The 25,130-nt window shown below is 40.5% G+C and overlaps 5 protein-coding genes across 5 annotated transcripts; 3 read left to right on the top strand and 2 right to left on the bottom strand.

The window, feature by feature from the left end:
- Nucleotides 1–3,181: 3,181 nt before the first annotated feature.
- LOC139195318 (uncharacterized) lies at nt 3,182–5,644 on the bottom strand. Its single transcript, XM_070820657.1, has 3 exons — nt 4,671–5,644; nt 4,109–4,584; nt 3,182–4,028 (listed from the first exon to the last, which is right to left on the bottom strand). Exons 1-3 carry the CDS (start codon nt 5,593–5,595, stop codon nt 3,375–3,377), a joined length of 2,055 nt encoding a protein of 684 aa, XP_070676758.1. The 5' UTR covers nt 5,596–5,644; the 3' UTR covers nt 3,182–3,374.
- Nucleotides 5,645–6,329: 685 nt separating this feature from the next.
- LOC139195317 (uncharacterized) lies at nt 6,330–8,955 on the bottom strand. The gene is made up of 3 exons (XM_070820655.1): nt 7,462–8,955; nt 6,919–7,378; nt 6,330–6,743 (listed from the first exon to the last, which is right to left on the bottom strand). Exon 1 carries the CDS (start codon nt 8,827–8,829, stop codon nt 8,155–8,157), a length of 675 nt encoding a protein of 224 aa, XP_070676756.1. The 5' UTR covers nt 8,830–8,955; the 3' UTR covers nt 6,330–6,743; nt 6,919–7,378; nt 7,462–8,154.
- Nucleotides 8,956–14,082: 5,127 nt separating this feature from the next.
- LOC103433596 (E3 ubiquitin-protein ligase AIRP2) lies at nt 14,083–17,128 on the top strand. Its single transcript, XM_008371860.4, has 5 exons — nt 14,083–14,703; nt 15,565–15,715; nt 15,866–15,932; nt 16,046–16,280; nt 16,719–17,128. Exons 1-5 carry the CDS (start codon nt 14,579–14,581, stop codon nt 16,924–16,926), a joined length of 786 nt encoding a protein of 261 aa, XP_008370082.1. The 5' UTR covers nt 14,083–14,578; the 3' UTR covers nt 16,927–17,128.
- A 2,920-nt stretch (nt 17,129–20,048) lies between these two features.
- Nucleotides 20,049–21,793, top strand: LOC103433590 (chlorophyll a-b binding protein CP29.1, chloroplastic). Its single transcript, XM_008371855.4, has 2 exons — nt 20,049–20,726; nt 21,257–21,793. Exons 1-2 carry the CDS (start codon nt 20,226–20,228, stop codon nt 21,614–21,616), a joined length of 861 nt encoding a protein of 286 aa, XP_008370077.1. The 5' UTR covers nt 20,049–20,225; the 3' UTR covers nt 21,617–21,793.
- A 394-nt stretch (nt 21,794–22,187) lies between these two features.
- LOC103433591 (uncharacterized) lies at nt 22,188–24,367 on the top strand. Its single transcript, XM_008371856.4, has 5 exons — nt 22,188–22,756; nt 22,909–23,125; nt 23,214–23,286; nt 23,381–23,546; nt 24,021–24,367. Exons 2-5 carry the CDS (start codon nt 22,960–22,962, stop codon nt 24,126–24,128), a joined length of 513 nt encoding a protein of 170 aa, XP_008370078.1. The 5' UTR covers nt 22,188–22,756; nt 22,909–22,959; the 3' UTR covers nt 24,129–24,367.
- Nucleotides 24,368–25,130: the final 763 nt, after the last annotated feature.

Genomic DNA, 25,130 nt, shown 5'->3' with positions numbered 1-25,130 from the left:
TACCCAACATGGGTAGCAAATGTGGTCCTTGTTAGGAAAAATCCGACCAAAGAAAGTCTTTCGCTTCAAAAGGTCTTGTGGAGGATGTGTGTTGACTACACCGACCTAAACAAAGGGTGTCCGAAAGATAGTTTCCCTCTTCCTCTTATTGACAGGCTTATAGACTCTACAGCAGGGTGTGAGCTCTTGAGCTTTATGGACGCTTATTCAGGATACAACCAAATCCTCATGAACCCCTCAGACCAAGAACACACGGCCTTCACTACAGACAGGGGACTATATTGCTATAAAGTCATGCCTTTCGGCCTAAAGAATGCAGGAGCAACTTATCAGAGACTGGTCAATTCAATGTTCGCCGAACAAATTGGGAAGAACATGGAAGTTTACGTTGATGATATGCTAGTCAAAAGCAAACATGCTGACCAACACATCACCGACCTATCTGAAACTTTCACCATTCTAAAGAGGTATCGAATGAGGTTGAACCCCAACAAATGTGCCTTCGGCGTGGGCTCTGGCAAATTCTTAGGCTTCATGATTAGCCAACGAGGCATTGAAGCTAACCCTGAAAAGATCAAAGCAATCCTCGACATGAAAGAGCCAATAACTTCAAAAGACATCCAAAGCCTTACTGGCAAGGTGGCAGCCTTAACCAGATTCATCTCTAAGGCCACGGACAGATGTGCTCCTTTCTTCAAAGCACTCAAGGGAAATAAGAAGTACATTACATGGACGGAGGAATGTGCCAAGGCATTCAGGAACCTCAAAGAGTACATGAGTAAAGCCCCTCTGCTCTCCAAACCAGAAGTTGGTGACACTCTCATCATCTATCTATCGGTTTCGGCTTCAGCAGTCAGTTCTGTTCTTATTCGAATGGACAGTGGTGTCGAACGGCCCGTCTACTACGCTAGCAAGGCCCTACAAGATGCGGAGACACGATACTCCAACATTGAGAAATTAGCTCTAGCATTGGTCATGTCTGCTCGGAAACTTCGCCCTTATTTCCAAGCACACGCCATCATCGTGCTTACCAATCACCCTCTTCGACAGATACTCCAGAGTCCTGACACGTCTGGACGAATGATCAAATGGGCGATAGCATTGGGCGAGTTTGACATCTCCTACCAACCAAAACCAGCCGAAAAAGGCCAAGCAGTAGCAGATTTCATCGCCGACTTCACATATCTTGTTGACATTGCTTCTACACCTGAAGCAGTAGCTTCATTACCATCGGAAGCTCAGAAAGTAGAATCAACGACCTCAGCATGGAGTCTGTATGTTGATGGCTCATCCAACCAACAGGGCTGTGGAGCGGGACTAGTCTTGACTACGCCCGACAAAGTAGCAATGGAGTATGCTCTTCGTTTCAAATTCAAGGCATCAAACAATGAGGCCGAGTATGAAGCCCTTCTAGCAGGATTACGTTTGGCCAAACACCTCGGGGTTAAACAAATTGATATTTTCAGTGACTCCCAATTAGTGGTCAACCAGGTTACCAACAACTTTGATGCTAAGGACAGCTCTATGGCAGCATATCTTGCGCAAACACAACTTTTGCTCAAGCACTTCCACTACCAGATCACCCAAGTTCCTCGAGCGGCAAACAGTCATGCAGACGCCCTGGCTCGCCTCGCCTCAGCTGTGGAAGACAAGATTGGAAGAAAAATTCATGTCGAACTGTTGACAACACCAAGCACCATGGCCGCAGAAGTATGCAACTTACAACAGGGGGATAGTTGGATCACCCCGATCTATAATTTCCTTGCTCATGGCACCCTCCCAAATGATAAAGTCCAGGCTAAGCAAATTCGATACAAGTCTACCCGCTACCTGATCATCAATGATCAACTCTATAAGCGAGGTTTTAGCCTGCCATACTTAAGGTGTCTTACGCCTGCCGAGGCGGAAATCGTCCTTCGGGAAATACATGAGGGAGTCTGTGGAGATCATGCTGGATCTCGGTCCCTAGCACACAAGACTTTTCGCCAAGGATATTACTGGCCAACACTCCACCAGGATGCCATCAAAGTATCCCGCTCATGTGACAAATGTCAACGATATGCAACTATTCCTCATTCCCCTCCAGAGCCTCTTACTCCTATGATCAGCCCTTGGCCCTTCGCCCAGTGGGGACTTGATTTGATCGGCCCAATGCCGGCAGGGAAGGGCAAAGTCTGTTACGCAGTCGTTGCAGTGGACTACTTCACAAAGTGGGCCGAAGTAGAACCCTTGGCAACCATTACTGAGGCAAAGATAGACGACTTCGTGTGGAAGAACATCCTTTGTAGATTCGGCATTCCCAATGCGATAGTCACTGACAATGGGCGACAGTTTGACAACAAGAAGTTCAGGTTGTTCTGCTCTAAGTTCAACATCAACTTATGCTTTGCCTCTCCAGCTCATCCCTAGTCTAATAGACAAGTTGAGGCCATCAACAAAATAATCAAGCGCACTTTGAAAACCAGCTTGGACAAAGCTAAAGGTTGTTGGCCAGAATTTGTACCCCAAGTTATTTGGTCATATCGCACTTCATATCGGACTTCAACAGGAGAAACTCCATTCTCACTTGCCTTTGGCACAGAGGCGGTTGTCCCTGTTGAGCTCGAGCAAGCAACATTCCGAGTCCAGAACTACATTCAAAGTGAAAATGACAAGCAACTCACCCTCAACTTGGATTTAGTCGAGGAACACAGAAACCAAGCTCACTTGAGGAATGTCGCCTACAAGCAGCGCATCTCCAACTATTATGACTCTAGGGTCAAGCCTCGTTCTTTCAAAATAGGAGACTGGGTCTTAAAGAAAAGATTACTCTGCGACAGAGTCCCGAGTGAAGGCACACTTAGTCCAAACTGGGATGGACCGTATGAAGTCATTGGCATCAGTCGCCCTGGCTCTTACACACTTAGAAGCTCCGATGGCAAGACCCTTGGCCATCCATGGAACGCTGATCACTTGAAGTACTACTACAAATAGACTCACGATGTACAAGTGTTGAGCTATAGCCGTTCGGCATCCTATGTAATGAAGGCCATTTGGCAATGAATTCAATAAAGAGGTAATTTAGCCAACTCAGCCCTCACTCTTTTACATTCCTAGCAATGGAACACTCAAGTGTTGAAACCTCAAAGCAGATATATCCAACACGAAACAAAATCTAAGTATGTGTCGACAAGACTATACAAAGAAAGGAACAACCAAACAAGGGCTTATATCCAAACAATAGATCTATTCATACATAGCCAAACATGCATTAATAATAGTGCAAACACTCATAAACACCTAAAATCCAAAACTCTCAAGCTTATAACATGGGCACATGTTATACACACATCAGACTACTACATCCAGAATACATGCAGATAGTAAAGACACTGCTATTCATTCTCATCTGAAGCCGAACCCCTGGCAGTATCACTCCGCGTCCTACCATCATCCTCTGCATCCCCAAGACCCTCTTCACCATGCTGAGTCTGTGCATCAGCACTACCTTCATTATCAGACTCATCTTCGCTGCTAGGATCAACAGCAAGGACAAATGTCTCGCCCTTTCGATGATGCTCATCTATATCTTCGTGGTATTTTCGAAGAATGCTCCCATCATCATAACGATCAAGGACGGCCATCCATTTCCTTTTTTCAAAGCGAGCTTCTTGAGCACAGTGGGGTTTAATAGCAAGATGAAAGGTCGAAGAACTTAAGTATTCTTGCACAGCAGCCTCCCTTTCAGTTGGAATGCTCTTCTCCAGTTCAGAAATCTCAACTAAGGCACCATCCAATTCTCCCCTAACCTTGGATACCTCCAAGGTAGCCACCTCCAACTGTTTTTTAGTTGCCTCAAACAATTTCTTAAGCCTTAGGTTCTCACCATTTCGCCTTTTCAAGCTCTCCATGGTTTCGTCCTTCAGTTGGAGAGCCTGAGTCAAAAGTCCCTTATTCCTTCGGGCCTCGTCCACAAGCTGCTTATTCTCCTTCCGTTTTGCCTTGTACCGCTCAACCTCTTGCAGTCTGTCGTGATACTCGGCCATGACCTGCATGGCAAGACGATCATCACTACCTAAATAATGATAATAAAGAGGAAAAAGTAAGGAAATGACAAAGTAACACTCACATATGAAGACAGCTTCAACATCCGGTCGCAATCCGATTCATCCTTAGCTAAGGGCTCTCCGAGCTCATCAAAGGCGAATCGACGCCCTGCCAAGCAATTGTTGATATCCCCAAAATCCTTTGGCCGCGTGGCAACCCTCAAGTCCTTCCACGGGACACTGCCAGCTCTTTCCTTGCCTTTCCCCTCATGGCGGGAACCGGGATCATTTTCCTGGACAGTGTGCTCCATAGTAAGAGGATGAGGCAACAGTCGGCTCCCTTCTCCTACAACTACGGCAGCAGCATTTTCAACGGCCTCGACTCCAGTCTTCCTAAAGGCAGGCCCCTTAAGGACCCCATCTTGGGACTTAGGTCTAACGGATGGTTCCCCTCGGAACTTATGAATTTTCTTATGCGGTAGGATGTCTTCCGAAGGAACTAACACTGGTGCTCTCCTTTTATGGGTGCTAGTCCCTGTTTTCTTGCTTACCTTCTCCACTGCATAAGGAAAATCAAAATAAGAAATACAACTTTCCAAATAAAGTAAGGAATTGAGCTAAGTTTACATGAAGGATACAACTTACTCGACCGTCCCTGGCTCTCGGAAACTAAGGGTTGGAAACCGTACCGACGAAATAAGGGTCGTAGCTTGCTTAAGTGTCTATCCTCTTTGGGCACCCTCAACACCTTCTCTATGTCAGATAGCTCCTGCCCAAACAGTTGGATGGTGCCCCGCGTCACTACATGAAACAAAGTGTTAGAAGCAAGAAAAGACCACAACAAATAGCAAATAGTACGAACGGTTGATACGTTACAACCTACAGTCTGGAAGTGAGTAAGCACACGTCGCTCAGGCGTGACACCCTTATCATACTCCCAATCATTATACAGAAAGCACCAACGGTTTTTCCATGTGTAGTATGCCTTTTTCTTACCATACACAATACGCTCTCTCTCACTCCGACATGCACACTCGGCATAACCAGTGCATGATTTTGCTGGGCGCATCTTGTAACAGTAACGCCACTGATGGAAGGAAGGCTCACACAACCCACACTCCATCCAAATGATATAAAATCCAATCAAAGTATCCCAGAAACCAGGATTGAGTTGCCCAGGTGCATATCCGATCAAAGATAACATCTTTTGCAACCACGGATGTAAAGGTAGTCTCACCCCTAAAGTCAGTAATATCTGGGTGTAGAACATAACATGACCCTGGGGAGGCTCAGAAGGCCATTCTTCATCATGTACCAAGCGTATCCCTACACTACGAGGGATATTACATGACTGCCTTAGCGCCTCAACCTGCTTCTCATTATTTAACAAGTTATTCTTTAGATGGTCTGCTGTGAACTCAGAGCGAACTATGGGTATGGCATCAAAAACAACCCCCTCACCCAACGCCATGGAGGAAGAACTAGCAATAGCTAAAGTTCGACGGTTGGGAAGATCATCCAATGTTTCTCTAGTACAGGACTCTAACAAAGACCCTGAAGACTCCGACATTGCAGACTCAGACTTAGAGCTAAAGCTAGAAGAGCCCTCATCACTAGAACTTCCAGGCTCTGACATCTACAATAAGAAGAAACAAATTCTATCACTACATGCATGATCAACACATAAGGAAATTCCTATATTACCCACATGAAGATGGTGCAAAGCGATGCCGGAACCCTTCTCAATCAGAAAGCAATCCGTCTTCCACAGTCACTACAAAACAAGCAAATGAAGACCGTGTCAAGCGCCAAAAAAAAAAAAAAAAAAAAAAAAAAAAAAAAAAACAGCTTCATCCACAAAGCTTCACCCAAAAAACTTCACCCGAAAAGCTTCACTTAAAAAAGCTTCACCTACACAGCTTCACCTAAGAAAGCTTCACCATCAAAGCTTCACCTACAAAAGCTTCACCCACAAAGCTTCACCTAAAAAGCTTCACCCACAAAGCTTCACCATCAAAGCTTCACCTACAAAAGCTTCACCCACAAAGCTTCACCTAAAAAGCTTCACCCACAAAGCTTCACCCAAAAAACTTCACCCGAAAAGCTTCACTTAAAAAAGCTTCACCTACACAGCTTCACCTAAAAAAGCTTCACCTAGAAAGCTCCCTCTACATACTTTCACCATCAAAGCTTCACCATCAAAGCTTCACCTAGAAAGCTTCAACACAAAACCTTGCTCCAAATAAACAAATTTTGTTCACAAAACCCAAGATGCCCTTGAACTTGTACAAAAACACTTGGGTAAACATAAACATTTTTTGTTTTACACCCACAAGGGCCCAAAATTTTCCTTCTTATTTTTTCACTTATATATGTTCCCAAACATATTATGATAGATCAAATAATAATTCAAAGTCCAAAATTTAGTTGTGGACAAAAATACAAGCAATTCACCAGTACTGAAGTTGCTACAAAAACTGAAATCTTCCCCAGCCTAGAAATCCAACAAAGCTTCGCCTCCTTTTCTCTATCAAATTTTTGCAGCTGCTGCTTTTCTCCAATGGAGCTGAATTTTGGACACCCTCTAGTTCTTGAGCAGATGAACAACTTTCAAGAAGGAACCATTTCTGTTTGAGCCACGGAAATTAAAGTGTTGAAGCTCCAAGCATGACAGTCGGATTCTTGCAGATTTCGAAGTTGCTGTGATGTTTCGAAGATCTGGAAATATTTAACCATTAGTTCATTCTAAATTTTTGATATGTTATGAAAGAGACGATGAGGAACAACTTCAATGAAGAAAGCATGCTGATCTGAACAATCGAAAATGGAGTTTCGAAGCTCACAACAAATCTGACGGGTTGACAGAAAAATAATAACCAGTCATTCATCATACCTGAATTTCTTGAGTTATACTGCTCCGAGGGATCTCAAATTTGGATATGTTGTAGTTCACAAGCTGAGGAATAACTTCAATGAAGAAAGCATGCTGATCTGAGCAAGAGAAAATAGAGTTTCAAAGCTCACAACAAATCTGACGGGTTGACAGACAAATGATAAACAGTCACTCATCATACCTGGATTTCTGGAGTTGTACTGATCTGATGGATCTCAAATTTGGATATGTTGTAGTTCACAAGCTGAGGAACAACTTCAATGAAGAAAGCATGCTGATCTGAGCAAGAGAAAATAGAGTTTCAAAGCTCACAACAAATCTGACGGGTTGACAGACAAATGATAAACAGTCACTCATCATACCTGGATTTCTGGAGTTGTACTGATCTGATGGCTCTCAAATTTGGATATGTTGTAGTTCACAAGCTGAGGAACAACTTCAATGAAGAAAGCATGCTGATCTGAGCAAGAGAAAATAGAGTTTCAAAGCTCACAACAAATCTGACGGGTTGACAGACAAATGATAAACAGTCACTCATCATACCTGGATTTCTGGAGTTGTACTGATCTGATGGCTCTCAAATTTGGATATGTTGTAGTTAAGGAATTAAAGAACAACTTTCATGAAGACAACTTTGTGATTCGAGCTACATATGATGGTCTTATATTGAAAACCAATTCAGGGTGTTAGGGGAAATGAAAAACAATTCCACCAAAGAAACATCATTATGATGTTTCATCATTATGGTGTTTTCATCATTATGATGCTTCCATCATTGTGATGCTTCCATCATTGTGATGCTTCCATTATGATTGTAATGCACCAACGGTTACACCCTCTATCATAGCAGTATGTGTGTGTATCTCCCTATAGCAAGACACCTCATTCGTCAACTCCCTCGACTAGAGACTTGGGGGACTCCCACCATATGCTACTACGCCTTGGTACTCAAAAGTTCGTGACTACTCAGTGGCTTGGATTTTTCAAGTCTCCAACCGAGAAGTTTTCCTCACTCGGGAAATTAAGGGAACACTACCTCAAACTACATGCTTCACTCACAAAGCTTCAACAATACAGGTTTCAACAAAAGCAAAAATTCAAAGAACTTTATGAAGAAGGCTTTGGTGTATTTAACACAATATGTTGAAATGAAGCAAAGCTTATTTATTAATATTTTCGATAAGCCACAAATATGTACATATACATGAGTCAAAATAAACAAACAAAAGGGAGCCTTCACAAAGGTTGCTTAGGGGAAGTCTCAGCAGTCGGTAGAGCTCCAGAAAGAGAAAGCACCGGAGGGTGGTTATCCGGAGCCTCAGTACTTGACAAAACCCCAGAAGGATGAGGCATTGGAGGTTCATCATTTGAAGCTTCATTACCAGGTACAGCCCCAGAGGACGAAGGCAATAAATGCCTTTGGAACAAACCCACAAACCGCTGATGATCAAGTAAAACCTTACCATCAGATTCCTTCATCTGGTCAAGCTTCCTCTTCATGTTTGTAGCATAGTCATGGGCGAGTCGGTGCAACTGCTTATTCTCATGCTTGAGCCCTCTAATCTCCTGTTTGAGACTCATCACTTCAGCAGCCAATGATTCAACTTGGCGGGTTCTAGCAAATAGGCGTTGGGCCATATTAGACACAGAACCTGCACACTGAACACTAAGAGCCAGAGAGTCCTTAACAGCCAACTCATCAGACCGTTTGGAAAGTAGTCTGTTATCTTTGGGAGTGAGAAGGTTCCTGGCTACCACTGCAGCGGTCATATCATTCTTCATCACAGAATCCCCAACGGTAAGAGGACCAGTAGGGGATATGAAGGATGGGCGCCATATGTTGTCTGGAGAAGGCGTGGCTGTCTCTTCTCCAAGGTTCAAGTCAAAACGACGGTCAGAGGGTCCAGACATTTTCAAATGTGTTGAAGAATGAAGAGGTCAGACAAATCAAGATCTTAGAAGTGCAAGAAATGAGCTTCTACTGGTAGAGATTCAAGTGTGCTGTGGAACTTAATGCCAGCCTCTATAAAAATCTGCACTCGACGGAGCTTCAGAAATCGAAGAGGCATTTGCTTTCTCAAAAGCTGGGCTGCTTAGAGACCACGAGGGCCGATCTCAGAAATCGAAGAGGCGTTTGTTTTCTCAAAAGCTGGGCTGCTCAGAGACCACGAGGGCCGATCTCAGAAATCGAAGAAGCACCTGCTTTTGCAGCCTCGTCAGCACCTGTCACATGCACAATCAGCTTTGCGGAAATTACGGGCAATCTGTCGAAGATTTCTGGTGAAGTAGAAAGCACGTGAATCTTACTGTTCAATCACCGCTCTCCATATGCACCATCAACTCCTCGGGTACCACATATAACTTTGTCAAAGATCTCTGACAAAGTTTAGGCACGAGAATTTCGAAGTTCCAGCTACCCTACTATTACCCATAAGGGTAAAGGAACAGCACCACTGCTTGACAACTGGAAAGTCCCTATGTGTGTCGACCTCCGTGTTTTGCGGCAAGACAGGTTGGCAAGAACGTCCAACCTTTACTCACATTCGAGAAAAGACTCTCAACATAATTACTTTCTCAAAAACCGGAGCAGCACCGCTTTCCGAATCTCGAGAGTCAGATCCTCGACGGGATTGCTTGTTCGAAAACCGAAGAGGCAGAACTTCGAGAGCCAGATTTCCTTAGATAAAGCTTGTCTGTAATCTTCACACGTAATATCAGCTTTCCAGATACCACATACCACTTTTTCAAAGTGCTCTGACAAAATTAAAACACGTGAAGCTGGCAGCTCCCACTACATTGCTGTGACCAAGAAGGGTAAAGGAATAGCATTACTACTTGTTATTGGGAAATCCCTATATATATTGACCTCCCTCCTCAACGGACAGGCAAACCTGCAAAAATGCTCAACCCTTTCTCGCATTCGAAAAGACACCCTCAACATAACCTCTTGAAATACTCAGCTTTATTTCCCCCCGATAATACCTCAGCAAATAAGCCACACCAAGAACAAGAGTATCTCATATCATCAGGGTCGAAAGCAAGAGTATCCCATATCATGCTTTCTCCCTGTCTTTGTCTTTGTCCTTGTCCACACCTGCAGGACAAGGAGAAAGAGAGCAGTCAGTCGGAACCTAAAATCAAACCTCCAATTTGGAACTGACTGCCTGGAGCCTTTGCCTGGTTGCTTACTTAGCATTGCTCTCGAGTACTCATCCTCAACTGCTGTCAAGGTCACGAATTCCACCGGCAAATACCTCATGACAGTTGATCAGATATTGGCTCTTTACACTGAAGCTGCCAAGCGTGGATGAGTCACTATGAAGGAATGTTCTGAAGGACCATTTAAATGCAAAGGTTGCACACCACTTCTGCCATGCAAAAGATTGAAGCAGAAGGTTCAACGGTGAGCTGAAACAGATCACTACAACACGACACCTTTCCATACCACATTCATTATTCCGTCAACAGCAAAAGTATCCCATATCATCAAGGTCGAACGTACTCTAGATTTGATGGACTTGTTTTGACCCTCAAATTTTTGAATCGGCCTTATACTCTGAAGGGCACCAGAAAACCCTCCAGCACAGTTCAAGAATAAGCCTGTGGAAAGTTACTTCTTCAAAAGCAAAAGTATCTCATATCATCTCTTATCCATTTGCTTCTCCTTATCCTGGCAGTTGAATGAGAGACAAGGAGAAGGAGAACAATCAACCGGAAGCCGAAGTCAAACCTCTGATCCTGGGTTGCTTACTTGGAAGTTTGACTGCTTACCTTGTCTGTCACCTCTTTCGGCAGATCTCCTAGCTCGGCGACTTGGGGGACTCCTACTATAGGGTTTGTATCACACTTGACTAAGCCCGAAACTACAACTAAGCTTCAAGTGAAATTGATACATTACCTTGTGCGTCAACATCAGCTAAATACACCATTCCCGGATGGAGGAAAGGTACTTCCAGAGAAGGGCAGATGAAAATCAGACCACACTTCGGTACTTAGAAGTTTCGTGATTACTCAAGGGATTGGATCTTGCAAGTCCCCAACCGAGGAGTTTCCCTCACTCGGGAACTTAGGGGAGCACTGTTTGTACCATACTTGACCAATCCCGAAACTACCGAGTACCGGCCAACGCTATACTGTCAAGGACCCAGAAGAGTTCCCCTCCGACCAGGAGGCCAATCACTACTCGACACGTGTCAAGATTAGAAGCCAATCAGAGCGCAGCACGTGTCAACATCAAGAACCAATCATAACATGACACATGTCAATGTGACAAAGCTACAAGTTTTTCTATAAATAGGGGTCATTCCCCCACAATATTGCCTAATGCCATTTGTGTTAAATCATTCACAAGAACTCACTAAATTGAGAGCTTGATCCTTTGTACTTGTGTAAGCCCTTCACTACTAATAAGAACTCCTCTACTCCGTGGACGTAGCCAATCTGGGTGAACCACGTACATCCTGTGTTTGCTTCTCTGTCTCTATTTATTTACGTACTTATCCTCACTAGTGACCGAAGCAACCAAGCGAAGGTCACAAAACCTGACATTTTCTGTTGTACCAAAGTCTTCGCTGATTTTGTGCATCAACAAATAATAATCCAATTTAATGAATAATCCAATTTGATAATAAAAAAAAACCTAATATTAATGAATAATAATCCAATTTGATAAAAAATAATTCTAATATAAAACATAGTGATGAATAATAATCCAATTTGATAATAATCCAATTTAATAATAATCCAATTTAATGAATAGTCCAATTTGATAATAAGCCAATTTAATGAATAATCCAATTTAATTAATAATAATCCAATTTGATAATAATCTAATTTAATGAATAATAATCCAATTTGATAATAAAAAAACCTAATATTAATGAATAATAATCCAATTTGATAATAAAACCTAATATTAATAAAATAATAAATAACATTAAACATATTAAAATTATCCTAGGGAATAATTATACAACATTACTTAATTACTTAAAAAAATTAACATGTAATTGTTAACATTACTTAATTACTTACAAAAATTAACATGCAAGTATTAATTACTTAAAAAAATTAACATACGAGTCCACACAAATTTATTTGTTGTTGTATAAATTACAATAATATAAATATAAGTTTGTAAACTTACCTTAAATATGGAACCCTTTGTGTTCAAGCTTTAGAATGGATCTGGAATGGCTTTGAAAATGGTAAGGGAAATAAAATAATAAATAACATTAAACATATTAAAATTATCCTAGGGAATAATTATACAACATTACTTAATTATTTAAAAAAATTAACATGTAATTGTTAACATTACTTAATTACTTACAAAAATTAACATGCAAGTATTAATTACTTAAAAAATTAACATACGAGTCCATACAAATTTATTTGTTGTTGTATAAATTACAATAATATAAATATAAGTTTGTAAACTTACCTTAAATATGGAACCCTTTGTGTTCAAGCTTTGGAATGGATCTGGAATGGCTTTGAAAATGGTAAGGGAAGAAGAAGAAACGAAAATGCTCTGAATGCCTCTGATACTCCACCTCTGATAAGGTGAAAGAATATAACAGATAGTGGCACATGGTTTTTCATGTGAAAGAATATCACAGACTCACAGTGGCACACGGTTTCATTATTAAAGCATTATTATTTGTTGTCCATGGTCTGAAATTGTAAAAAGTGATTGTAAAATCAATCAGGTGAGTCATATGAGATGACCCAACCACACACACATAGAGACACGCCATCACACACGCACACAGACCTCACACGCATACGTCTCTCTCTCTCGAATCTCAATCCTTCTCTCTTCTTCTCTGAGCTCTCTTCTCCCCATTCTCCATTCTCCCACACACACAGATCTCCCACTCTCTCGATCCTTCTCCCACACACACGCACAAAGACCCACATCGCCTTCTGCTTCTCAGTCCTCCCTCGTTGGCGCCGTCTCTCTCCTTTCTCTCTGCACCGAAGGTCCGAGACCCACATACACACACGCACACCCATCATCATCAACAACCTCGTCTTTCTCCCTCTCCTTCTCGTCTCTGGCACTCGGCGAACGCAGGAACTCCGGCGAGTTTCTTGAATTTCTCCGGTTAGGTAAGGTAAGCTTCGGCTCATAACCTTTCTTGCATGCGTGAAATTTGAACCTTATATGTGAAATTTAAGTTCAAAATCATGTTTTTGCAAGGTTTTTGGGACGAAATCGGCTCGGGAATAGGCACACCATCTCCGGCGAGGCCGTGGGTGGTCGACGAACTTTCCGAACACCTCCGACCGTTTCGCGGCAAACGGAATATATAAAAACGTTCATCTTGTCTTCTATTTCATTTTGATACCTAGATCGGAGTCTAGGGTCCTGTTTTACAGTCGGCCGGAGCTGTAGAAGCTCTGGTGTTCTTCTACGAGTAGCAGTTAAAAAAATATCGCGATATTTTGACGAAAACCATTTGGATACCTATTTAAATATCCATTGCGCGAAAAACTGATAATATCGACGATATCTCGTCGATATTATCGGCATTTTCTTCCATGCTTGCACCCCAAAAAAGCGTTGGTCACACGACTAAAACAAAATTTACCGAAGCAATTAAAATAAATAATAATAATTTATACAAAACGAGATTATTATTACGGGACATTGTGATTCAATAATACAATCTCTACTAAAAACGAATAGAGTTCTAATCAAATGGGGCACCAAAGGCAAATATTGTACGAGTCGCTATATTTATATCAATTATTTTCCCACTTAATAGGCCAAAGGGGAAGAGATCTTCCACTAAATTCACCAAATTCATTAATTCAGGTCTTTGAAATTTGATCCAACGATTAAAAACATAAGTTTTCTTTAAAAATTATAATAACTTTAACTATTATATCAAATTTCAAAAGTCCAGATTGATGGATTTGATAGAAGAGATATGGAGATAATCAATTTCCCAATAATAATATTATACTCCCGACTCCATGATGAACAATACAGCTCAAAGTATACATAGATGGGGTGGGCCCCATCCTTTCACCAATCACGACACGTCGCGCTTGAAACAACCACCAAGCGCGGGACCCACAAGCAAACGGTTGAACGAGATCGTGACGCATGCGAGCCATGCGTCAAGTCGACCGCCACCGTCACACCCACAGCTCGAATTTAGCTTCGTCCCTGTCAACACCCGCGGACGCACGTAGCTCCTCTGCATCCCCCACCGATCAGCGACGTCGTTTTCCGCAAACACAAATCGCGAGTCGGTAGGGCAAACGGTCACTCGCGCGGTGATGATGGAAGATATCGGCAAACGGTCTTCGTCATGAATCCCGAAGCGGGTAGAGAAGGGCAAATTGGTTATTTCACAATTATGCTCTTCTTCTTTTCTTCATTAATAGACTGTTACGTGTGCTCTAAGCGAAAACCAAGTAAGCCCCAACCCCTCTCCCTCTCTCTCTCTAAAACCCTTCTCACTGTGGACGATTCTCTCTCTCTCTCTCTCTCTAACGCTTGAGGAGTTACAAATTCACAAACACATAAACCAATTTTATAAGTTTTGATCAGTTTTTTCTTCCGGTTGTAGAGAGAGAGAGAAAGGGTCATATATTTCTGCTGTTTTTCGAGAGAGAGGATTTTTGAGGTGGTTGGGAGTGATGGATGTTTAGGGTTTTCTATGGGAGGGATGAGAAAATAGTAAAAACGATCAGGAAAAGCAAAATGCGTAAGTCTTTCAAGGATTCTATCAAGGCGCTCGAAGCTGATATCCAGTTCGCCAACACTCTGTAAGAACTCCTGTTCTTTCTCTCAAGTTTCATCCCTTTTTGTTAATTTTTGTAAAACTTTCAGATTCTGGGTCGTTCCCAATTCCCAATTCTTCTTTTGGGTTTATGTGATTTTTATGGAAAATTATCGTATTAGCAATTTGATGATTTTTTCAGAATTTGGGTTCTCTGTTTCACATAATTTTTGTTAATCTCTTATGTTTCTGGATTTTTTCATGTACTTAGCATTGCAGAATTTACTCATATTTCTATATGTTGAACAATTCACTACTGGATATTGCTGTTACTGTATGAGGGTCTGAGCTTTCAGGCATCATCCATTTTTCATGTCCTTGTAAGTAGAGAATTATCGAATAGGATTCAAATTTTAAAAATAAGTGATCCAGCTCCAGACCCACAATTTACAATTTGAGGATGTGAGGCTGGTTACTATGGATTCTTAGCATACTTGTAGAATTTCAGTTTCCGATGTTAGGCTCGATGTATCCAAACTGCCTCTTGATTTGGTAGTTGTTCTTGTTCAAACTCTTACTATTTGGTATAGGAGGATTTGAGCTTGTTCTTTCTGCTTTTACACTGATTTGTGTGGTGGATATTGTGGGAGCTGCAATTATTTGGTATTTTCCGATAAGTTGGGTGACTTATTTCGGTAGAACTTCAAATCTGCAGTTAATTTTGATATAGGATAATATCCTGATGCTGTTCACATCTTAGGCCAATCTGGGAACTTTTGTTGGTCCACTGCATAATATAATGTTTTACTTTCCGCAAATTTTGTTTTGATGCATCATTTGCTTTGGAATTTTCTGAGGGAGAGATGTATGTTATGGGTTTTATCCATTGAAATTTTATTGTATACAGGGCTTCTGATTATCCGAGGGAATACGACGGGGCCTGCCTCCAAATGAGATTATCCTATAGGCCGGCCGCGCAATTCTTCTGGTTTCTTATTCGGTGGACTGATTGTCACCTTGCTGGAGCCTTAGGATTGCTTAGAATTCTAATATACAAGGTGAATTGCAGTTTATTCCACGCCTATGTAATGTTATTTTAGCTTAGTTGATAGATAGTGACCCCTCCGTCTAACTTTTAATCTGGTATACTGGTAGTAAAGAAATGGTAGCTTCTTGTCATTGCTGTGATGGTGTCTATTTTGTCGCAGGCGTATGAGGATGGGAAGACCACCATGTCTATTCATGAAAGAGAAGCTAGTCTAAAAGAGTTCTATGGTAAGTAAATTGAAGGCAATTTGTGTTCTTTTATTCGAATTCTTGAACAGAAGTGTTTATAAAATAACGATGTACAACTGTTTAGCAATCCCATTTTGACTGTTTCAAAACAGGCGTGATATTTCCCTCGTTATTGCAACTCCAGAGAGGAATGACTGATGTAGAAGATAGGAAACAGAAAGAAATCTTATCCGCCAAGTACAAGAGGAAAAATGAGACGGACAAAGGAAAGCTCACCGAAATTGATTTAGAGCGAGAAGAAGAATGTGGTATTTGCATGGAGATGAACAGCAAGGTTGTATTGCCCAATTGCAGTCATTCTATGTGTATGAAGTGCTATCGAAACTGGTAAGCAGCTGTTACTTTCTCCTCCTTTTTCCCCTTTTGCTTGTTGATTTTAATTTCTCGTTTTTCTTAACGAAAGCACAAGTGGTTGAAGATTCAAGTAATCTTTACTTGCACATAGATAGGCTGAAATTTGGCTGAAACACAATAATTTAGATCGGTATACTTCGAAATTTAGCAGTATATATACCAGATGACGGAAATATTTCTAGGGTAGACGTTTCTATACTGCAAGAGTGAATTACAGTTAGAGACAAACACTAACAAGAATGAATTGAAAGTGAGAAGATGATGTTCGGTTCTCGTAAGTGATAACATAGCACGAAGGTCGAGTCATCACTAGCATCTATATTCTGAATCCAAGACATATGTTTTCCCTTTGGCTACATCAATTCATGCAAATATGCACAGCTGAGAAGATTTCCCCTTTGATTTATCTAGGCGTACACGGTCTCAATCATGCCCCTTCTGCCGGGACAGTCTCAAAAGAGTCAACTCAAGTGATCTTTGGATCTACACCAGCAACAGCGAGATTGTTGATCCGTCTGCAATCTCTAGGGAGAATTCGAAGAGACTTTTTATGTACATTGATAAGCTTCCTCTCATCGCCCCAAATCCTGCATTTGTTTCGTATGATCTTCGTCGGTAAGGGGTTTATACTCGCATGTTCTTTCGGTCCTTGTCATCAGTAAGGACAATTAACAGGGGCTGGAGTATCAACTGGGACATTCTCATTGCAATTCTTTCCATATTTCCCATTTAAATTGGAAAATGTAAATAGTGTTGCATTACTTTGACAATTTTTTCTTTAATTTGTAATTAATTGCAATACTACCATTTTATTTGTGTTAGTTTAGAGGTTCTTTATCCTTGTAAGCAAGCATGAAAGTTGTTTTCTTTATTGGTGGAAAGGAAAGGCGGAACACGGTGCGTAAGCAACCAGTTTCCGATTTTTCTTCCAAGGGCCGGGAACCTGTTTGGTGGAAGATGCGGTGCCGCCGCACGCACGCACGACGGTCATCCAGACCGCGGTAGACGCCGTGCCGATAGTGACCTACACATGAATCATTACAATTTTCAGATACTTATGCAAAAGCTCTCTTAAAAAGACAATGACGCATCTAAACCTGAACATTACAACATAGAATCAGCTGTTCAGAACTTCAGATATTAATATCCAAAAGAGGTGGGCATATGTACTCTCTGACCGACGACTCTTTTATGCCTTCTTTGGCTCCGCCATGAAGTAGGAGATAAATTTTGGTACGGTTACCCTACTGGGGAAGATATCATATAAAACACGATCAACATGGATTCAGGTGAGACATGGATACATTGGTCTTGAATCTTGATGTTTTTGTAAGAAGTGTTTTATTGATGATAGTCGTGGTATGTTTGGGAGTGCGCACACCTTGGGCCAGAAAAAAGACTGTAGAGAAACAAGTGGCCCAATTGTACCGAAAACAAGTGCATTTCGATGGCGTTGCTTTGATCCTATGTACTATAGTGATAAAAATAAGCCTTGATATGTAAGTTATTTTCTAATCTTACGGGTTTATGGTTGAGACACCTTGGGTCTTCCTTGTGGATTGAGCTTTAGGAAAACGCCTTAGCTCACCTAATTCACAAGCTCACCACTAGTTCTAGTTAGACCTGATAGTTTCTGACACAATATGAAAACGATAAGAAAATAACGGGTTTCGGGTTAACACGATAACTAATTAGGTTATTATTGGGTAACCCGTTAATAACGGGTTCTTAACGGGTATACACGTGGGTGACCCGTTTCGACCCATTAAGAAAAAAAATATTTTGATAATTTTAAAGTTTAATTACCAAAATATTTATTATAAAATACAATAGCCATATTAATATATACAATATATTTTATATTAAATATATAGTTTTGTATTATTATTCTATATAAGTTATAAAAAAAAAAGTTTTAGTCATTATTTGTTTTTATTATGAGAGTTCCTTATTATCATTACTAGGATAAATTTTACTTAGCATGTTGTTGTCCAAAATTAAAATAAACTAGTATAGTATTTGTATAGGCAGGAACTAAGAAGACATACATACATGTATGAAAAATGTGAAAGAATATATAAAAACTCGTGATTCGTCATTATTCCTCCATGAGTAGATAATGGTTACACTTACATTATCGTTTAGATTTTTAAAAGCCTCCAAACCCTCATGAATAATGTTTTTTATTTGAGGGCAAAATTAATAATAATTATTGTAGAAGTGTAAAAAATGTAAAAAATATATATATATATATATAATCACTCATAGTGACAAGCTTTACAACTTTCATGAAGGGGTCAGCTTCGAAATCCAACACTATAATCCATAAATCTTAAATTTATATTTAACCATCAATTGTCATTTACGCTTTATTCTTCTTACTGAATTTCATTTTTTAAATTTTCCTTTTTGAAAACATGATTATCTGACGGATGTAAGAAGATGAACGGTTCAGATCTTTGATATCACATTTCGATATTTACAGTTAACTGAAATATGAGTCGATGTCATATAGTTTGTAGAAACTTTATAAACATCAAGCAATATTTTCACTAACCGTAAAACTCTTAATATAATATCAACGATCCAAACCGTTCATCTTCCTGCATCCTCTAATAGATCATGTTTTCAAAAAAGAAAAACTGAAAAAAAACAAAATTTGATAAGAACAATGAAGCGTAAATGTAAACAACAATCAATGGTTAAATTTTGATTTATGATTTATATGATTATAGTGGTGAATTTCGAAGTTAAGCTCTTCATGAAAGTTGTAAAGTTTTTCATTACAAGCGTTTATATATTTTTCTATATTTTTTTACACTTCTACATTAATTAAAAAACTATTATAGACTTTACTTCATTAATTAAGCTATTAATTAATTTATACCCATTTTGTTTCAGAAGCAAGCTAGAGATTCAGATTCAGTAAACCTTAGTGATGAGGAGTATGTGGAGATTATAATGGGAACAAAACGAGATATTGGAAGTGAAAGTATAGACAATACAAATACGAGCCTTGCAAAGAAAAAGGCTAGAGCAATCAATTTAGGTAAACGAAAATATACTTAAAAGAAAAATGTGTTTTTATGTTTTGGACGTGACAATATAGTATGTATTATGTATATACTTATTTAGTATTATATTTTTTTCATTTGATTTTGGTTTAAAATATATTTTCCTTAACGGGTGACGAGTTGGGTCATATTACCTGTTAATATTGTCGGGTCGGGTCATTTTACTCGTTTATTTCAACGGGTGTTACACGACACGACCCGTTAAGATATTGAGTATGATACGAACACGGAAAATACAATACGAATGCCAGGTCTAGTTCTAGTTACTTGTCAATCACAGTTAACATAAATGCACAAATTATACAATCTCAATATGTGATTAGTTCATTATCACGCTCGGCTCGAGTAAATCAGGGTTTGGATAAATTACGTTTTACACATGTTTGGCTCTTGTCAATCATGATTAAAATGCAACTCAAACACTGATTTACAAAAATAAATTACTCGTTTCAGGTAAAAAAAAAGTCGAGCAATGCTCTGTTGTACAAAATTAATACGAAATAGAAGAAAATCAGCGAGGAAGTGGCAACCACAAGAAAAAAAAACAAACTAGATTTTATGGTACTTGTAACCTCAGCCACAAGAAATGCCACAATAGTTATTTGTGTCCAAATTTCCAAAACCCCTTTTCAGATAAGGCGAAGATAAGGCCGATACCCTCACAGCCGTCAGATGGATACTCTCCTCAATCCAACGCCCCCGAACCCGCCACACAGGATCATCCATTCGAACCCGATAAAATACTTCAACTTCCACCTCCACATAAATCCCAATCAAATTCACTTAAAACATACATTGCAATCTCGATCCCACCTCCACCCCCGTCGCACCTTAGCACACAACCATGGCAACAACCGCAGCTGCTGCCGCCGCTGCATCCTCATTCATCGGGACACGCCTTCCGACCGACGCCTACTCGAACTCGGGACGGGTCCAGGCCCGTTTCGGATTCGGCACCAAAAAGCCCAAGAAAACAAAACCCACTTTCACAACAGACCGCCCGCTCTGGTACCCGGGCGCCAAGGCTCCTGAATGGCTGGACGGGAGCTTGGTGGGCGACTACGGGTTCGACCCGTTCGGTTTGGGCAAACCCGCGGAGTATTTGCAGTACGACTACGACGGGTTGGACCAGAATTTGGCCAAGAACTTGGCGGGTGACATTATTGGGACCCGAACCGAAACCGCGGACGTCCAGTCGACGCCGTTTCAGCCTTACTCGGAGGTGTTTGGGCTGCAGAGGTTTAGGGAGTGCGAGCTGATTCATGGAAGGTGGGCCATGCTCGCCACGCTCGGTGCTCTCACTGTCGAGTCCGTCACCGGGATCACATGGCAAGACGCCGGAAAGGTACATAACTTATTTGCATGTTTTTATTTGGTGCCAAATGAAATTGACTATATTCTCCCTCGTAACAAAGTTCATAATTTGATTGTCACTCCTCACCATCACTTAAATAACGAAAAGATTCAGAGTAACATTGAATGAGCGAACAAATTACATGAACTCACTGTTCTAAAATTTCCGCTAGCGTCGCCTAGACGTTAGATGGTTGGTTACCTCTCCAGTTAAAACATGAAAATTAAAAAATAACACCTAGACCTGCTTAGGCATCCGTACATACCCGCCTAATTTGCAGTTTAGTATCTCAATAAAATTATGTATTTTTCGGTATAATTAAACATTTATTTAAAAAATATATAATAAATTTACTTAAATTTGCTTAATCTACCCAAACTCCTGCCTAGACGCTGCGCTCCAACTCACCACTTGACTAACTCTCTTTTAAGAAAGATTGCAAGAACTATGCTTGCATGAAGTGTATTTTTTTGTCTTTTCGCCTCACAGTCAACACTAATTATGTTGACCAATTTGTACAGGTGGAGCTCATCGAAGGGTCGTCCTACTTGGGTCAACCACTCCCTTTCTCACTAACCACGTTGATCTGGATCGAAGTTCTAGTGATTGGCTACATCGAGTTCCAGAGGAACGCCGAGCTCGACCCGGAAAAGAGGTTGTACCCGGGTGGCAAGTTCTTCGACCCGTTGGGCCTTGCTGCTGACCCGGAAAAGAAGGCCACTCTTCAGCTGGCCGAAATCAAGCACGCCCGCCTCGCCATGGTTGCGTTTCTGGGGTTTGCCGTGCAAGCCGCCGTCACCGGGAAGGGACCACTTAACAACTGGGCTACCCATTTGAGTGACCCGCTCCACACCACCATTATTGACGCCTTCTCTTCTTAGAGAAGTATCTTTATGTGCATATCATGTTTGGTTTTTTAATCAGTAGACCATGATTAATTATCTGAATCATGATATGTACTGCTTAAGCTTGTAAAGATTGTGATGGGATCAAAGGATTAGTGTATGCAATGGCATGTGAGCTTTTCCTACTTGCTAAATGACTACATGGTTGATATATTACGATGCTTGCTTTAGACGTAAAACAATTTATTTCGAGTTAATAAGTATATTTTTTAACCACCACGAGATGACTCAGTGGTTGGGGATGAATTCTAGGCCCGTATTTTATATGACACGTTCTGAATTCAATTATGGCATTGATGAATCACATGATGGTGGTTAGGGAAGGTTGAAATACCTTTATGAGTCTTCCCGACCTTCGATATGATGGACTCACGTGTTGAAGTCATGAAGTCATCAGCTAATCCCTTTTTAAGGCAGAAAAAGTTGACCTTTTTTTCACTTTAGAAACTTGATTGAAAATAAACATATTGCATTCACCAATTTTCTTTTAGCCTTGATCGACTATTTAAGATGTTCTTGTGGGTGAATAAAATCTAATTACAATTATCTAATTGAAAATTGAAAATTTCAAAACCCTAAGGACCCAATTGAAGAAAAGAAAACATAGCATATCAAGTTCGAGATTCAACCATAATAACACAACTTATTAATTTGGCGACGAATAAGAATCTCACTCCTTATAAAATGTCGTTTTTCTTAAAAAAAAAAGATCGAAACTACAATAATCAACTTAATTGGAGTCATTTTTTTCGCGTAAAAACAATATAGAGTTCTACAAGGTCTTGTAGCAAAAATCACAAAGAGTATTTACCACTGCAACCGGTATAAATTCAACTCCCCTCCTTCGGTAGTCTTAACTCTTCGATTGGATTGGGCTTAGAATTCCCACTTTTGCAACTTCAAACGGCCCAAATCCGGTAAAATTCAAATCCCTTGAGCAAAAAGCATCTGTTAGCTCAAAATCCGAAAAATAGTCCAGACTTTGCTTCTCCTCCAAATCACGAGTCCACGACGGCGGCAGTACACGACCTACCTCCTCCCGCCTCATCTCCATTAACGAAGACTCCCGCCGGCGAAGGAAGCTGCTTCGACAGCTAATTTGAAACATTCCTAATGGTAACCTTCTCCTTTCCCTCTCGTCCATTGGGCTCACCAGGTGTTTGATTGTTTGCCTCTGAGAGACCTGATACTGTTTTTGCTTGTATAAATCTTTTGCGTTAGTTATGAACTGTCTTTTATGTTTGGTAAATTTGATGATAATGTTACAGATGGTTGCATTTTGCACATGAAATGTGAATATTTACGGAAAAAGATTGACCATGGGAACTCGGAGTGGTTTGTGGAATTTCGGCAACAAGTTTTTCACATGTGGGATCATAGGCTTATATGTTTCAGACCGATTTGCGAGTGTTGCTCCGGTGCGCGGTTCCTCTATGTCGCCTACGTTAAACCCTGGAACTACTTCTTTGATGGGCTTGCCAATTGGTTGGTATATTGAAAGATATCTTGTTAAGATTGTTGTGCTGTGCAATGTGATGCTTTATTTAGTGCTCTGATTGTGATTTGGTTGCAGATGACTATGTTTTGGTGGAGAAACGGTGTCTTCAAAGCTACAAGTTTTCACATGGTGACGTGGTAGTTTTCCGGTAATTTTTGCCCCCAATGCTGCTCGAATACCATTTGTGTCTGCCTGTCTGGTTAATTGTAATAAGAAACTAGACTTGTTGGAACATTTTGCAGCTCCCCAAGTAACCACAAGGAGAGTCACATAAAGAGAATAACTGCCTTACCTGGTGAGTGGATTGGAACGCGTCGTTCCTATGACGTGGTGAAAATTCCAGAAGGACATTGTTGGGTTGAGGGAGACAATTCATCTTCTAGCTTGGATTCAAAGTCGTTTGGACCAGTAAGTTCCCCTTACTGCTAAGTTTGTGCACTAAAAACAATTAGTTTAACGATAGTATAATTTATCATCGTGGCCTTAATTATATTGATTTGGTGCCTAAAGATGTGGAAACCATTCTCTGACTAGGTATCTGAACTTACTTCTGTATATTTATGGCAAATCACTCTGCTTGTTTATGCATACTCTAAAATTTTTTGAAATGCGGAGTAGGATGGAAATCGCTTAAATGAGACAGTATGTTATTTCAGGACACGATAAATTTGAATTGCTGTATATATAATTAGTTTGGCATTAGCACAAGACTTATCATTTTGGAAGAAGTTTGCAACCCGAGGTTATGCTAGATGTTTTTGTAATGCTAAGTGTAGTGCTTGACATATTTTAGGAATTTCTTTCAGAAGTTACCTATGAACATGTTGGCTTTCTTCTACTTTTTGGACACTTTGGCTAAGTTAAACAAGCTGTTGTTGGCAGATTCCTCTGGGTTTAGTTCAAGGAAGGGTTACCCACATTGTGTGGCCTCCTCAGAGAATGGGTGCTGTTGAGAGAATAACACCGCAAGACACGATTTCATCGTCATAGTTGGACACACTTGCTGATCCCCACTTTTGAACGGGAGAACATATACTTTTTTCTTTCTGGAGTTCTTATATTTTGACCATTTGCCATGGCAGCAGCCTTTTATTGGAATATTATTAGTCAAGGAAGATCAAGTAAGGTCGTTTGAACTTCCGGCCCTCCTCGAGGTTTAGCCATCAGCTCATCAAGTTCCTTTGTCTTAGCTCTTGTTTCGTTCTCTATCAAGTTATTTTCTTGTGCTATATCTCGTCCACTGGTCAATTTAACAGTCTCTAGATTATTGATTCAACAAAAACTTAGTTTCAAGAAAAACTTAGTTTTTTGTCAACTGGTTTGATTTCATTTAGAGGCTGGGGAAGTTTTGCTTTGTACCCTGACCTAGCGGTAGCCCTTCGTAGAGGCGGCTTGTCCCTTCCCTGGAGTTGGATCCAGTTGCGTGGTGAAACTAGCTCTGGTACCAATTACTAAGAGTAGAAACTTGCCCCTAAAAATCTACTTGTAAGGGAAAGGTGACCAAGAGCTCTTTAAACCACTTCAAGAATTAAGGTACGTTATATGATGTGGGATCACCAAGTTCTAAGAGCAATTACGTATCTATCTCTCATCACAGCGTGAATAGTCGCGTGATAACAAAAGTAAACACATGGCTGCATAAAACTGGTGATGGTATAGATTTTCTTGTCAAAAGAGGAAAACAAAGGGGAAAGAAAAAAGTTGCATGTCTAGCATTCTAAATAAAAAGCCCCGCTTAGGCCTCACCTAGGCGCTAGGCGGTTGTCACCATCAGGATTAATCTTTATGCATTTAAAATCTAAGAATGGGCGTAGGCCGCCTATGTTGCAACTCTTACATAGATAAAAAATAGATAATCTCTACTTTACATTTTATGTATTGCGAGACAATTATATGTTTTTTTAAGTATAAATAAATATTTTTATATGCTATGTAATATATTTAATTACAATTAAAATAATCGCCTACGCCCGCCTAAAGCCCGCCTAGATG

Source organism: Malus domestica, chromosome 04, assembly GCF_042453785.1.
Source record: "Malus domestica chromosome 04, GDT2T_hap1".
Classification (NCBI taxonomy): domain Eukaryota; kingdom Viridiplantae; phylum Streptophyta; class Magnoliopsida; order Rosales; family Rosaceae; genus Malus; species Malus domestica.
This window is presented reverse-complemented; position numbering and strand designations above follow the sequence as displayed.